This window comes from Crinia signifera, chromosome 1 (assembly GCF_055691185.1).
Source record: "Crinia signifera chromosome 1, ASM5569118v1, whole genome shotgun sequence".
NCBI lineage: Eukaryota > Metazoa > Chordata > Amphibia > Anura > Myobatrachidae > Crinia > Crinia signifera.
The window spans coordinates 54,460,239-54,473,850 of NC_139217.1; the positions used below are offsets into that span (position 1 = coordinate 54,460,239).

General features: G+C 46.8%; 1 protein-coding gene across 2 annotated transcripts in view; it reads right to left on the reverse strand.

Annotated features, from left to right (window-relative positions):
* The window catches only part of SORCS2 (sortilin related VPS10 domain containing receptor 2), a 719,220-nt gene that overhangs the window by 116,971 nt on the left and 588,637 nt on the right, over positions 1-13,612 (reverse strand). For both annotated transcript variants that reach the window (XM_083154662.1, XM_083154749.1), the window contains exons 7-8: positions 8,670-8,788; positions 3,255-3,344 (exon numbers count right to left, since the gene is read on the reverse strand). In XM_083154662.1, coding sequence (XP_083010788.1) covers positions 3,255-3,344; positions 8,670-8,788 — 209 coding nt within the window. The remainder of the gene's footprint in view (positions 1-3,254; positions 3,345-8,669; positions 8,789-13,612) is intronic.

Here is a 13,612-nt window from a genome sequence, read left to right on the forward strand (position 1 = left end):
ACGCCTAACAGGCATTACTGTGTAATTTTCGGCGCGCAATATCCCTGTTTGTAGTTTATCTGGCTCCTTCATTTTGTGTGCAGGATGCAATGCACAAGCCCAACCAGAAATGTCATTGTTTTTTAAAGTTTAGTCATGTAGCCACTCCCCCTCGCGGCATATGACCACGCCCCTAACCACGCCCATTTTTCGGCACAGTACCACTAAGACATTTTTTCTACTTGCACCACTGGTCTCATCACTCCAAATGACTTTGTTCCAGAAGTTTTGAGGCCTGTCTCCGTCTTGTTTGGAGTATTGTAAGCGGGATGCTTTGTGGCATTTGCGTAGTAATGGCTTTATTCTGGTAACTCGACCATGCAGCCCATTTTTCTTCAAATGCCTTTTGAAACAACCACCCCACTTTTTGTCAGAAAGTCCTGTATTTCAGCTAAAGTTATTTGTGGATTTTTCTTTGCATCCCGAACAATTTTCCTGGCAGTTGTGGCTGAAATTTTAGTTGGTCTACCTGAACGTGATTTGGTTTACACCGAATCCCTCATTTTCCACTTCTTAATTAGAGTATGAACACTGCTGATTGGCATTCTCAATTTCTTAGATATATTTTTATATCCATTTCCTGTTTTATACAGTTCAATTACCTTTTACCACAGATCCTTTGACAATTATTTTGCTTTGTCCATGACTCAGAATCCAGACACATCAGTGCAGCACTGGATGAAAGATGCAAGGGTCTTTCAGGAGACCAGAAACTCTCTTTATACACACACACTGATTACAAGCAAACAGATCACAGGTGAGGATGGTTACCTTTAGTAGCCATTCAGACCCATTTGTGTCAACTTGTGTGCATGTTATCAGGCCAAAATCTCCAGGGTATGTAAACTTTTGATCAGGGTCATTTGGGTAGTTTCTGTTGTCATTATGATTTAAAAAGAGTAAACACAGTTGCTTGACAATAAATGGCTTCACCTAAAAACTAACCATGGCCCTTATTCTGGTCGGTGCGGATATATCCGCGTGCGTTCGGGCCGCCGATGTTTTGTGTCTGCGCATGTGCGAGCGGGGCGTACGGCCAAATCCCGCATGATATGTGAACACTCCGAACAGGGGGTGGAGAGGGGCGTGAAGGGCTATTTGGGCTCATTACCATATGCATACGCCCCACGTTTCATGGGGGTTCCCATGCAAACGCTGGGCGTACGTATGGTAATGCGGCCGTGACGCACGTGTAGGGGGCGGACATATGACATCGCCGGATGTCAGCTGCCCGCCCAGATCCCTGCTTTTGCACCAAAAAATGTCCGTGTGGTCTGAGGTTGCGGGAGCTGGTGGAGCACTCGGTCCTGCATTCGATGGTCTGCGACCATCGAATGGTGGGGGAGGTTCCCTTAGATGGAGGAGGCGTATTCCGTGTAAAATACACGTGCGGTCCGTTCGGCCAGCTTCTTACCGCGTACGGACGGAGTTGGCGATCCGTATGGAAGGCGGGGTTTCGCACGCACGGTCCTGGCCGCATATTCGGATCCGGCCGCACCGATCAGAATAAGGGCCATAGTGAGCATGAAAAAATTGCGCCAAAGCCACATATACGCCAGTTTGGAAGGACTGCAATTGTGGTTACTTAAACCATGGTGCCGGTTGTGAGCTGATGAAGATGGTTGTAGGATGCTCCTGATTGGTAGAATGCATCACACTGTCACACCGACTGATACAAATATAATGGTCACTGGTGATCTCCAGTTATCTCAGCTCCTGCTGCTATGACCCCTGTGGTTAGTAAAGCGAGCAGACATGCCGGCACTTTGCAGCATCCCAGCTCACTTTACTGATCACATGTCAGGCTTACAGGAAGAGCACATGAAAAGATGACGAGAGCTCACCGAACCAGTCCCCAGGTGTAGGTTAGCATGCCTCCCAACATTCAGGCTGCTGATAGATGGACAAGCCTGAAATTAGGGGCATGACCTCACGGTTAGGGGGCGTGGCTTCACAATAGATTTTCCAGTCATGATCCACTCTCCCAGTTTCATCACTGTAGGGGTGCTCTCCTGGGAACAGAAAAGTGTGCATGCTACTCTACGTCTACATAGAATAATTACTGTACAACATGGTGGCGGGCCGAGAATGAGTTACAACGTAGCCTACTGTATTTACAAAATGGTAAAGTAGTTCTTGGACTATACTACTGTACCAGGGTTGCCTACCCTCCCGGAATAGCCGGGAGGCTCCCGAAAATTGGGTCACCCTCTTGGCCCCCCAGAAAGGTGGGCAACCCTCCCGAATACTGCCAGACCCCCCCCCCCCCCCTGCATCTCCCCAGCGGCAGCGGTCAATTGCGGCAATTCATGGCTTTCAGGGGTGAAATATGCAAATCGTGCCATTTTAGCCCCTCCCCTCCGCAAGACCCTCAGGATTTGTAGTACTGGGGGCAGGGATTGATGATGTCTACATGAGGCCTCACCCCCCGAAGTGCTGCTGACAGTCTCCTCTCCGGGCTTTTCCTGGAGAGACTTTTAAAGTAGGCACGTATGCACTGTACTGTATTTCATTGAAGACCTCACGCATACGGGTGTGGTACAGATGGGGCAGGTCCCATCTTTGCAGGGGATGGCGACGCCAGCCGCCATCCCCCGCCAGCGCCATCTGTATAGCGAGAAGGGGACGGGTCACCGCCATCTTGTCGGCGGTCACCCGGGGTCCCCGCCGCCTGCCCACACCCCCCCCCTAACCCTGTCCGTCTCCATGAAGCGGAGACGGACAGGGTTCCCGTCGCCCCGCCGACGGAGATTGAGACGCGCGTGCGCGTGAGACGCACGCGCGCCTCAGTCAGATGGTGAGCCAGGCTGCTGGACGTTCGCCAGCAAAGAAGAGGCCTGCCCCATCTGTATGTGACTCGGACAGTCGGGATCCCGACAGTCATTATCCCATTATCTGTATGTGCTAAAGCCAGTAAACAACTATATATTTTTTTAAATTTATTTACACATGAACTATGCAGAGTTGGATCTGTTGGTTTTAAAAAACAGTATAATGTTCGTTATGACATTTCTAGAAAAAGTAACCACATACAGTATATATACATTTATACTTTATTCAACTCCTCACCAACTAGATAAATTAACTTTATTTCTCTATTCAGTTTTCTACTTTCCTTGTAATCCCATTCCCCTTCTTCATTATCCCAGCTAATAGCATCCACTATTTTGGGGTACACGCTGAGCCCAGCCGCCTTGCGGTATTGTGTTACTTACCTTTGGAAGCGCATATTTTGGAAGCTTCATTTGCACAAAATCATTTCGGCGGTACGATACATAATATTTACTCTGGTTTCCTGCCGTTGTCTGCAAAATGGAAGAATTTTTTTTTAAAGATTTGTACAATATTTTTTACATTTTATTTGAGTATACAATATTCATTGCGGTTCACCATAATGCGTACAATAAAAAGATGATAGTAATGATTGTTTGGTACACAATACACACACACACACGACCTTAATGGATCAGTTTGGATCTAAACGACAAGTTGTAGCAGTATAAGCAGTGACCGGACTCCTCCTCAGTCTGCAAGAGCGAGAACCGCTGGTGGAGTGGGATTTTGAGTTTTCTAGGAGGACCTGTGTATAATATTTGCTACTGTGCATCTGTTTAATATCCCTTTCAAACCGCAATCTCAACCCCCATTATTGCCAGGTCCTTACGTCACCAACCTGGGTCGAGGTGCAGTTTGAAAGGGCCATCCTGGGTCAAGCAACCCAGACGTTCAACCCTGGTCATGGCTCTGACCCGAGTCAAGGTGCGGTGTGAACAGGTAATTCGGGTCGAATGACCCGGGCCCTGTTTACAGTATGGAGGAGCCAGCGATCTCAGCTCCAAGTACTGCCTCCTTCCCCGCCCCCCGATGACACACTGCCTCTCAGCCCCACCCACGTGTGATGTCACCGACCCGGCAAATGCCGGGTTGCTTCTGGGATGGAAACCGTGTCCTTATCCCAGGTGTGACCCAGCATTTGCGGTCTGGAAGGGGTATGAGTAACCCACATTTGGCACAAGCAACTAAGAGAAACTACAGGGTTAAAAGTTCATATGTAAACTGCATTAGAAGAATATGCTGTCACTACATGAGGAAATATTACTAAAGGAAATAAAGCTTATCATATTGAGTCCAAGCACCACAAAGTAGAAAACCATAGTAGTGATTCAGCACAGTGGCATCACTAGAGGAGTGCAAGCTGCACCCAACTGACACCAGGTTGCCAGGTTCTGCTCAGTGGCAGGAGTTGGGTAGCAACAGAACTCCCTAAGGGCAGCCCGCTGGGTTTTCTAACAGAAGTGAGAAGGGAAATGTAAGATGCCTGTTGTCAGAAAGATCATTCTAGGCTGGTGCAGTGGTTGAGTGATAGTGATGACGAGTATGAATCCAAATAGACATACACATAGGTACGGTCTGCTGTCAGGGATTGGGCATTTCAGGAACAAAAATGATCGGTAACAATCATGGCTGAAACAGGGAGCTAAGCCACCCTTTGACTGCCACGTCCCTTAAACCCATAACTCTGCCAAACAGCGGCTAGCGGAAGTGGGCAGTGTTCTGGTGGGAGAGTGATCACACTGATCCCCTCCCCCCTGGATCCACCCATGGGTATGGGTGATAGGTGATGCAATAAGCGCAAATGACCTTGTCCAAGGTTATGTTCATCTCATTGGCCAGCCTTAGAAAATAAAGCATTTTAAAAGTGTATATTGTTCTTTAAGAGAATAACCTCTACAAGTGACCGAGGAATAAATAATAATAACATATGGCCGAGCAGCTAATGAATAAGCCCCCAGGGATATTTCGGAAGGTGAAGAGTTATTGTACCATGGTGTATGTCCACAGCGGTAGCAGTAGATTGTAAATTCATAGCTAGCAACAGAACCTATGTTTACCTTCCATTTTCATAAATCATCACCCTCACATCATATCTCGACAATGTGCAGTTTATAAAGAGAGAAGCATTTTAAACCATCAATCACTGTCCGTCCTCATCACAGCATCTAGGCCATCAAGCAAAATGAATTACTCCTATCTGCTACTGGTAACACTTTTGATTTAAATTCTTTATTATGACAGAAGCAAAAGATTCAAGAGGTAACAGAGAAGTGGATGGGCACCTCACGAATACTTAATTAGGTTCAGGAGATTTATGGCTCGGAGAGATCTCTTTGATACGTCTTGTCATTTTTGGCTGTGCTGCTTATTTATCGAACTGGAAACAGAGTCCGTTATTAAAAATGGAAACAAAAAATATATAGTGTTGTATAGTTATTGTACTCGGGGGGGGGGGGGGGGGATGGGTATGGTGTAACTTACCGACAGTCGGGATTCCGACGGTTGTTTCTACATCGGAATCCGGAGCCCGACAGGGGGGAGAGCACACTCAAGACCCTTGCGGGCTGCTGCACTCGTCACACGGTGGGCTCCTGTTCTAATCTCTCACATGAGGGAAAATAGCCTGTGTAAGACGGGATTCCGATAGTCGGGATACTGATAGTCTGGATTCCGATGTCGGAGAAACGACCGTCAGAATCCCGACTGTAGGTCACTCATTCGGCACCCCTCAGGGGTTGGTAGTAAAGTATTTAGCTCCATAGGCAAAGCTACTGCCCTCTCCTCCACAATGCTGGCAGAAGAGGCATGGCCATAATCATGAATGAAGGCCCATACACACTGGGCGACTTTGAGCAGTTTGAGTGGCTTTCAGCTCAAAGCCGCCCAGTATGTATGGCCCGGCGATGAATGGTGAGCGCTGCTGCGCAGTCCCGCATCATTGCCGGGAAAGCCGTCCATCTGCTGGTATTACCAGCAGATGAGCGGCTTTTAGGACGGCTTTGAATAGCGCTGCGCTATGCAAAGCCGTCCGCCCCCCCCCCGCTGACCTCGCCAGGCAGGGGGAAAGCGGTCAGTGTGTACGATCATCGCTGTCTATACACGCTGGGCATAATCGCCCAGTGTGTATGGACCTTTAGACACCTCTGTGTCACACAGAAGAAACTGACATTTTAGAAATACATGCATATCAATAGTTGTCAATACAAGTAAATGTAAAATACTAAAGATAAAGCAGGCTATTATAATATAAATGTGATAACTGGGGAAGTTGTGTGTGTTAGTGGATCTACCTATGACTCCCTGAAGAAGTCGCAGGTAAGAGCAACGAAATACGTTGGCTCACCAACACCGCACTATTTCCAAGATTACCTTCATGAATTCCATTTACTTACAGTATAAACATGTCTGACACTTCCAGCAACATAAATGAACATACAGTAACCATGGACAGATCTGAATGCCCAAAGCTGATTCTCAAACAAACTGAAATAGAATGCGCAAGATCACCAAATAATTAGAATATGGTTATTCTGTACTTTTTCCCTGTTGCATTATAAAGAGGTTTCTTCTGAGACTTAACCTATACCCTAGAAACTAAAGACCCAGTCCTCCATGCAGAATTAGAGGCATATTCAATTAGCCGCGGATAATGCAGGCTTGTTGCAGTGTTTGAAGATATTCAATTGCAGCTTGCAAGCCCCCGTCTGAGGCGCAAACAGAAATCCATGGGAAATAGGCTGTTATGCCCTTTAACACAGCCGCTGTAAGTGCGTCAGTCAATTGTACTTAACCTGAAACCTATGGGTTAATGTGTTAGCCATGGATTTACCATGGTAGGAAATGGCCTTACAATTGAATATCTATGTATTGCACTTGTGTTTATGTTTTAATCCAGTGCATAATACAAACACATGGTTTGTGGTCAGGGGACGATAAGAACATACACACATGTATACTGTATAGATACTCTGTATTAGTTCGGTGGGTAACTTGGCTGCAGGACGCTGGTAAAACAGTACAATCCCCAGGAGGAGTCAGGATTGCTGCTGACTGTATCTAAACCCTTTTAGCCAATTATGGTGCCTGCTAAGATGATAGTCCTGTAATAAAGGAGGGCTGTGCGCTGATAGCTGAACCGCAAAACATGATTACCTTAAGTAAGATGCCTATGGATTTGAGCGGGTGGTGATTCCCAGCCTCCAGCAGAACCCACGCCTGATTAATACTGGCAGGTTACTAGTGAGATTCTATAACCTCTCCAGAATGCATGACATGCCCGGTCCGGCACAAGGCAGTCACAGCTGCTATGTTTCTGGACAATACATTGCTGAGCATCTGTGTGACGCATTACCGTTTAAATGAGTCTGGGGTTTTATTTTCCATATCTCTGGTACATACGTCCTATCTATCCAGAGGTCGCGAACATTGATGGTACTGATTTACCAGACGTAAGACCGCCAGCAATAATAGCTAATGGCAGTAGAAGACAATCAATTACAAATAAAATAAAAATAGAATCCAATCCTATCACTACATATTGCGAAATACGCCTGCTCGGATTATATTACATCACTAACGCAACAAGGGCGGACAGAATTATATATAGTAGCACTCTATTATAAATAAATGTCCATACACACTGGGTGTTTTCGCCCGGAGTGTATGATAACGATGATAGCGATACGCACTGAGCGTTTTTGGCCCATTTCAGTGTTTTCCCTGGGTTGGATGGCGTTCCTATGGAAAGCGGCCCACTCCCTTGCTCATCCGGTGGTAATACCAGCAGATGAGCGGCCTGGCCAGTGATGATGCGGGAGCACGCATCAACGCTCACCGCTGCCCCATACATACTCGATCATCTGAAAGCAGCACAGTAGAGTAAACTGAGCGGCTTCCAGCAGAAAGTCACTCATTGTGTATGGGCCTTAACTGCTGTGGTCTGATTGCCTTCCTCACTGTTCACGGTATCTGGCTGAGTTGTGTAGTTGGGTTGGGGGCTGTGTCATTGATCACTAAATTAAGCATAACTTCAATCCCCTGCAATACTTGAACTTTATTAGCAGTGCCTGATTAACCAATAGGCTGATTGCAGTTGACAGCCTAGGAATAAAATTAAGGCCTAATTTATTAGAGATGACAGGCTGCTGCAGCAGCACAACCTCTCTCCCCAGCTCAGCAGATACTGCTCACTGCTGTGTGCTGGGCTGAGGAGAGAGACAGCTGCAGCGTCAGCCTGTCCTCTCTCTCTCATAATTTTTTTTTCATGGGGTGGCCACACCCCTCTCGGAGGCCCTGCCCAATGGCCACACCCCCTCCCTTTTTTCCCTGCATATACGATCCAGCTGTTGGGGAGCTGCCGGCCATTTGAAGAGGTATTGCATGCAATACCTTGTACTAGTGTATGGCCACATTTACTGGTGATCTGCACGTTTACAGTACGGTCTGAGCACTCTAGTTCTCAGACCGTACTACACAGCGCTGCTGCCGGCACAGAGGTGGGGGACGCCACAGCAGGATGCACACTGCCCTCCTCCTCTCTTAAAATGCCCCTGTTGCTATGGGAAACATCACATCTTCAATAGAACTCCCATCTTTACCCTTTCCTTACTACTCAATAACGACAAGCAGGCACAAAAAGGGGTCCTGTCCTGGAGCACGATACTATTGATATAACCTTTGTTATGTAATCAGAATCCATATATATGACAGAAATTCCCTCAGAGCCCTACTTACGTACCTTATTTAATAACTCATAATTCTAGCACTCGCAGCTGTATTAATGTGAAGCTACTTACCTTAAGAAAGATGTAATCATCTTGTACAGTTAAGGAATTGCGATCGATGTTCTCATTGAACTGCAATGCTAATGTTTTGTCAGAGCAGTTCTGAATCCGGCATGTCACAAAACGATAACCTGCAGAGGAAAATCAATAGCGGAAACATTAAGTATCTGGAAGGAGAGCGGTGAAGTAAAGAATAGCGTTTCAACAATATAAATATTGACGAATTTCATTGGTCGTTAGGGTGAGATGCGGTGTGCACAGAACGGGCAGCCTACCAGGGTACTGTACACAGATATAACGGTGGTGTACTGTATGCCACACTATCTCAGGAGGAGGTGTCCAGCAGTACAGAGACTCAGCCTACAGATCAATGGAGACGTGTGTGATAAACATTGCAGAATACGTAATATATGTGGAATAATAATAGGTTCATAAAAAAATTACCGCAGCAATATCAAGTTTAGAGAGGTATGAAACTCGCAACTGAAGGGGGGTAATGGGTTGTGATAGGGTGTGATAGTTCCTGGGCTACCTTTCATCTACGTAGCGAGGGGATTCAGGAGGTCTGAATTACCCCCTTGTGTAGTACAGAGGCAGTCTTATTGCTGAATGGGTTGCTTAGCAACAAAGGAGTGCTTTGGATTTTGTCAGTTCCTTGTGTACACCACTGCACTCTTATTGCTGAATGGGTTCCTTAGCAACCAACTGGTGCATTTTGTTTTGTCTGTTTCGTGGGCCTGATTTCGAGTTGATCGCTGTTGTGCGAATTCACAGGTTGAGCGATTATTGACTGACTACGCATGCCTACAGGTAGTAGGGCACTTGTGCAAGCCCAAACAGAGACAGAAATAGCATTTTGATCATAGTTGCCTACCCTCCTGCATTCTGCAGGAGACTCCCTGACATAGCAGCAATCTCCCTCTCTCCCTCATTAGTCTAGCAATCTCCCTCATGTCACCTAGACCACATTACCCTATTACATCATAGTTACCTCCCCTCCGGCATTCTGCAGGAGACTCCGTGACGTAGCAGCAATCTCCCTCTCTCCCTCATTAGTCTAGCAATCTCCCTCATGTCACCTAGCCCACATTACACTGTTACATTTTTGGGGAGAAAAGGAATGAGAGATAGATACATTTACAGTGAACCATCAGCACCATTTCCCAGCACTATACCAAGTATAGTAGCTCTTACTAACTGCTTTGGGCTCATCTACATTTGGATATAAGTCCTTTTAAAAGATTCCTCTCAGATGTAGCAGGACACACCCACGCTTCTAGGTGTCACGTTCACAATCTCTTTTCACAATCTCTCCATATATGGAACTAGACACGGCCTTTGGGTGGAGCATGACACGCCCACTCAATGGGGTGCTGTGCAAAATTCTACTACCAACTATAATCTACCTGAAACTAAGTTCTCAAAAGTAGCTAAGTATGATTTGGATCATCATTGCAACCCTCTTGCAATTTGACTGACAGGGGCCGGGATGTATCAACACTTACCGCAGCGCTGACATCCCGTTTCCGCATCCGCAGTGCCTTCTCTTATGTACTAATAAAGTTTTGCGTGCAAAAAAAAAAAAAAAAAAACCTCCGCCTGTCTCAACTATCGCAGAGCTTCCGACGCGGCTGACACTTGCATTGGGTCCAATGTAAGTTGAAGCGCTGTGGAATGTATTAACATTCGTTGCGCTCTGATCAGCCCTGTTTTTCGCCAAGTTTGAGTGGCGTTATACACTATTGTTGCAGTTCAAAATAAAATGTATAATGTAAGATCCTTTTCTGCCCAGTGCCAAATGAAGCCGCATGCATGATTGCCAGTACAGCCGGTTTTGCCCGTGATCCCTGCCACCTGATACAGCAGCCAGCAGACCCAGCATTCATCTCTCACCCCAGCAATGCCCAGCTCCATTTCTAGGGGTTTCGGTGCACGAAGCTTGGTGTGGGCATTAGACTCGGCAGTTCCCAATTCAGGAGACAGTAGGGTCCAGCAGCTCCATGGGAAAAGAAGCAGCGGCAGGAGGAGGGTGCTGGAGTAGAATTGCCGGGGATGAGGGAGCAGTGCCCAATACACGGGACAGTGTAATGGTCGGCCACCCCGGGATCTCCTCTCTCTGCACAGCGCGGTCATGTCTGCAAAGTTCTCTCTGAAGAGAACATGAAATTAAAAGCAGTAATACTTGCCCGGCCCCATTGCGCATGCGCATAACAATAAAAAAAAAAAACGAAAAAATAACGCAGGAGAACTCGCAGCCCATTCAAATTGAAAAAATAATAGTACATGACGTGGAAACTTATGGAAAACGGCTGCAAAACGGGCACGAAAAAAAATAGGTAAGCAAAATTTACACTCACGAATATTGATACATCCCGGCCAGGAAGTCATAGTTGGGGGGACAGATTCATTATCCAATCTGGCTGGTTAGAACAACCACCTAGTAATGTATGACAGTTGACCATTTGCTTCGAAATGCATGACATGCATATGGATTTGCGACTGGACAGTGTATAGTGATATATATTCGCAGATTTGCACAGGTGGCTTTTCTAGGGTTACCAAATCATCCCTTTAATTCCGGACACATATTAATGACACAGGTTCTGTGGCTGGCTGACTTCAAGACTCCATTTCAACTTTTTTTTTAAACAGCCATCAAGACTCCACTTCAGCTGTTTTTGTTAATCCGCCACAGAACCTGTGTAATTAATATGTGTTCGGAATTAAAGGGATGAGGTGGTAACCCTAGGCTTTTCTTTCTGTCTGGGCAGTGGCTATCTACTTGCAGTCATCTGCAACTTTTGCAGATGAGTGATAAGGTATGAGTAAGGCATACCTCCCAACAGTCCCGATTTTATCGGGACAGTCCCGATTGTCAGGGCCTGTCCCGATGTCCCACCCGCGGGCGGCAGTGTCCCGCGGTGTGGGGGGGCTGTTGGGAGTCCCCCATGTCAGCTGCTAAGCAGCGGGGAATAAACGCTATGCGCATGCGCACAGCGTCTATTCCCGCAGCCAGGGGGCTGGGGGCATGGCTAGAGGCTCACAGAGCCTCTGGGTCATGCCCCCATAGCGGCAAAATGGGGGAGTGGCCTCGCGGAAGAGCCGCAAGTATAGGCCACGCCCCCAAATTAGGCCACACCCCCGAAAATTTCGGCACGCCTGCGGCGCGCATCAGCATCATCCCGACTGCTGGGATGCAAAAGTTAGGAGGTATAGTTAGGCCCAATATGTGTACACAGATGCACTATTCTTGTTGAATGGGTTGTTTAACAACTAAGGAGTGTTGTGGATTCAATGGGTGAGATTTAATAGAATGAGAGATTCAGAAAGTGAGAGATTTGGGAAGAAATCTCCAGTTTTTTTAAAGCGGCAACCATTTACACTGCAAAACCAGTTTGATTTTGCAGTGTAAATGATTGCCGCTTTAAAAAAACTGGAGATTTCTTCCCAAATCTCTCACTTTCTGAATATCTCATCATCCTATTAAATCTCACCCAATGTGTACAATGAGGCACCGTTATTGCTGAATATGTTGCTAAGCAACAAAGGAGTGTTTTGGGTTTGTCTGGTCCATGTGAACACTGAGGCACTCATGTTGCTGAATGGGTTGTACAGAAACAAATGACTGTTTAGGGATTATTATCCCAAATCCTCCTGATATGCAACAGATTGCTGACGTGTCTCACGACAGACTGGCAGGCCCTGTTATTTCCCCTGTTACATTCTCTACCAGGCTATCTAGACATGTTTGTGCACATGACTACTGTCAACCTTCACATGATTACTGTGACCTATCAGAAGCCAGGGTGCCATATATAATTCTCTCCCTGGTCATGCTCCTTTGCCAGAACAACTTCAGGTGTCACCTGCAAGCTTCATTTATTCCAAACTTGACAGAATTGTGAAAATACACAGTGGTGGTATAACCATATAGTGGAGATAACAGCAAGTAATAGCATACCTCCCAACATTGAAGTGGAGGTAAGAGGGATGCTTTGCGTACCCGTCAAAATTGTTGGGGCATGGCCTCACGGCACGGGGCATGGCCTATTGCCATGAGGCCACACCCTATTTTCACCGCTGTGGGGGCATGTCTAGCGGCTCTGGGGGCTGCTGGCTATGTCCCCAGTGCGTCAGGCTGCAGGAATGCGCAGTGTCTATTATGGGGACAGGGAGGGACTCCCTAATGCCCCCTTCTGTGGGACACTGTCCGCCCTGGTCGGGACGCAAGAAAGTCCCCAAAAAAGTGACGTTCCCGTGAAAAGCGGGACAGTTAGGAGGTATGAAATAGTGATAGTACAGTAGGTATTCACACCTACGAGGAATGTGACACTCAGTACCAGTGTCAGGACTTGTGAGTGGTTGGCACAGGTGCATAAATATAATTTGAGCCCCCTCCTCCACTCCAAACCAAGTTTACAATATGTCACACAGCAGTGGGTGTCAACAGTGGGCCCTTCGTCCTCAGAGGCTCCCTCTTCTCAATACAGACATTGTGCTGGGTCGCACATGTGCAGTAACAAAACAGGTGGCCATCTTGGTAAAGTAGCACACTCCTCCCCAACACAGATAACCAAATAAACACATAGTTGTCAGTTTTTCTTTTTTCTTTCACTTTCAATGTGTAACATTTATTAGGCAATTGCTGCCATTTTATGTATAAATAGGTGAGCAAGTCCAGTCTGTAACACTTTTGCCATTGCCCATGTCCTGCAGAATAGGAACTAGTTTGCTTTGACCTGTTTCATCAGGGATCCATGCAGAAAAGAGGAAGGGCGAGCTGCCAAAAGTAGGTAGGGCCAGATTAAGCCAAGGCACTTAATATATGGGGATCCTCCCCCTCTTGTCAGGTACAACCCCTAGGTGTGGCCGCTGGGTTGCTGCAACCTCCCCCAGTTGCAACACAACAACTGTTGCTGCACTGATGCTGAATTTAGAGGCAAGGAGGGCCGGCA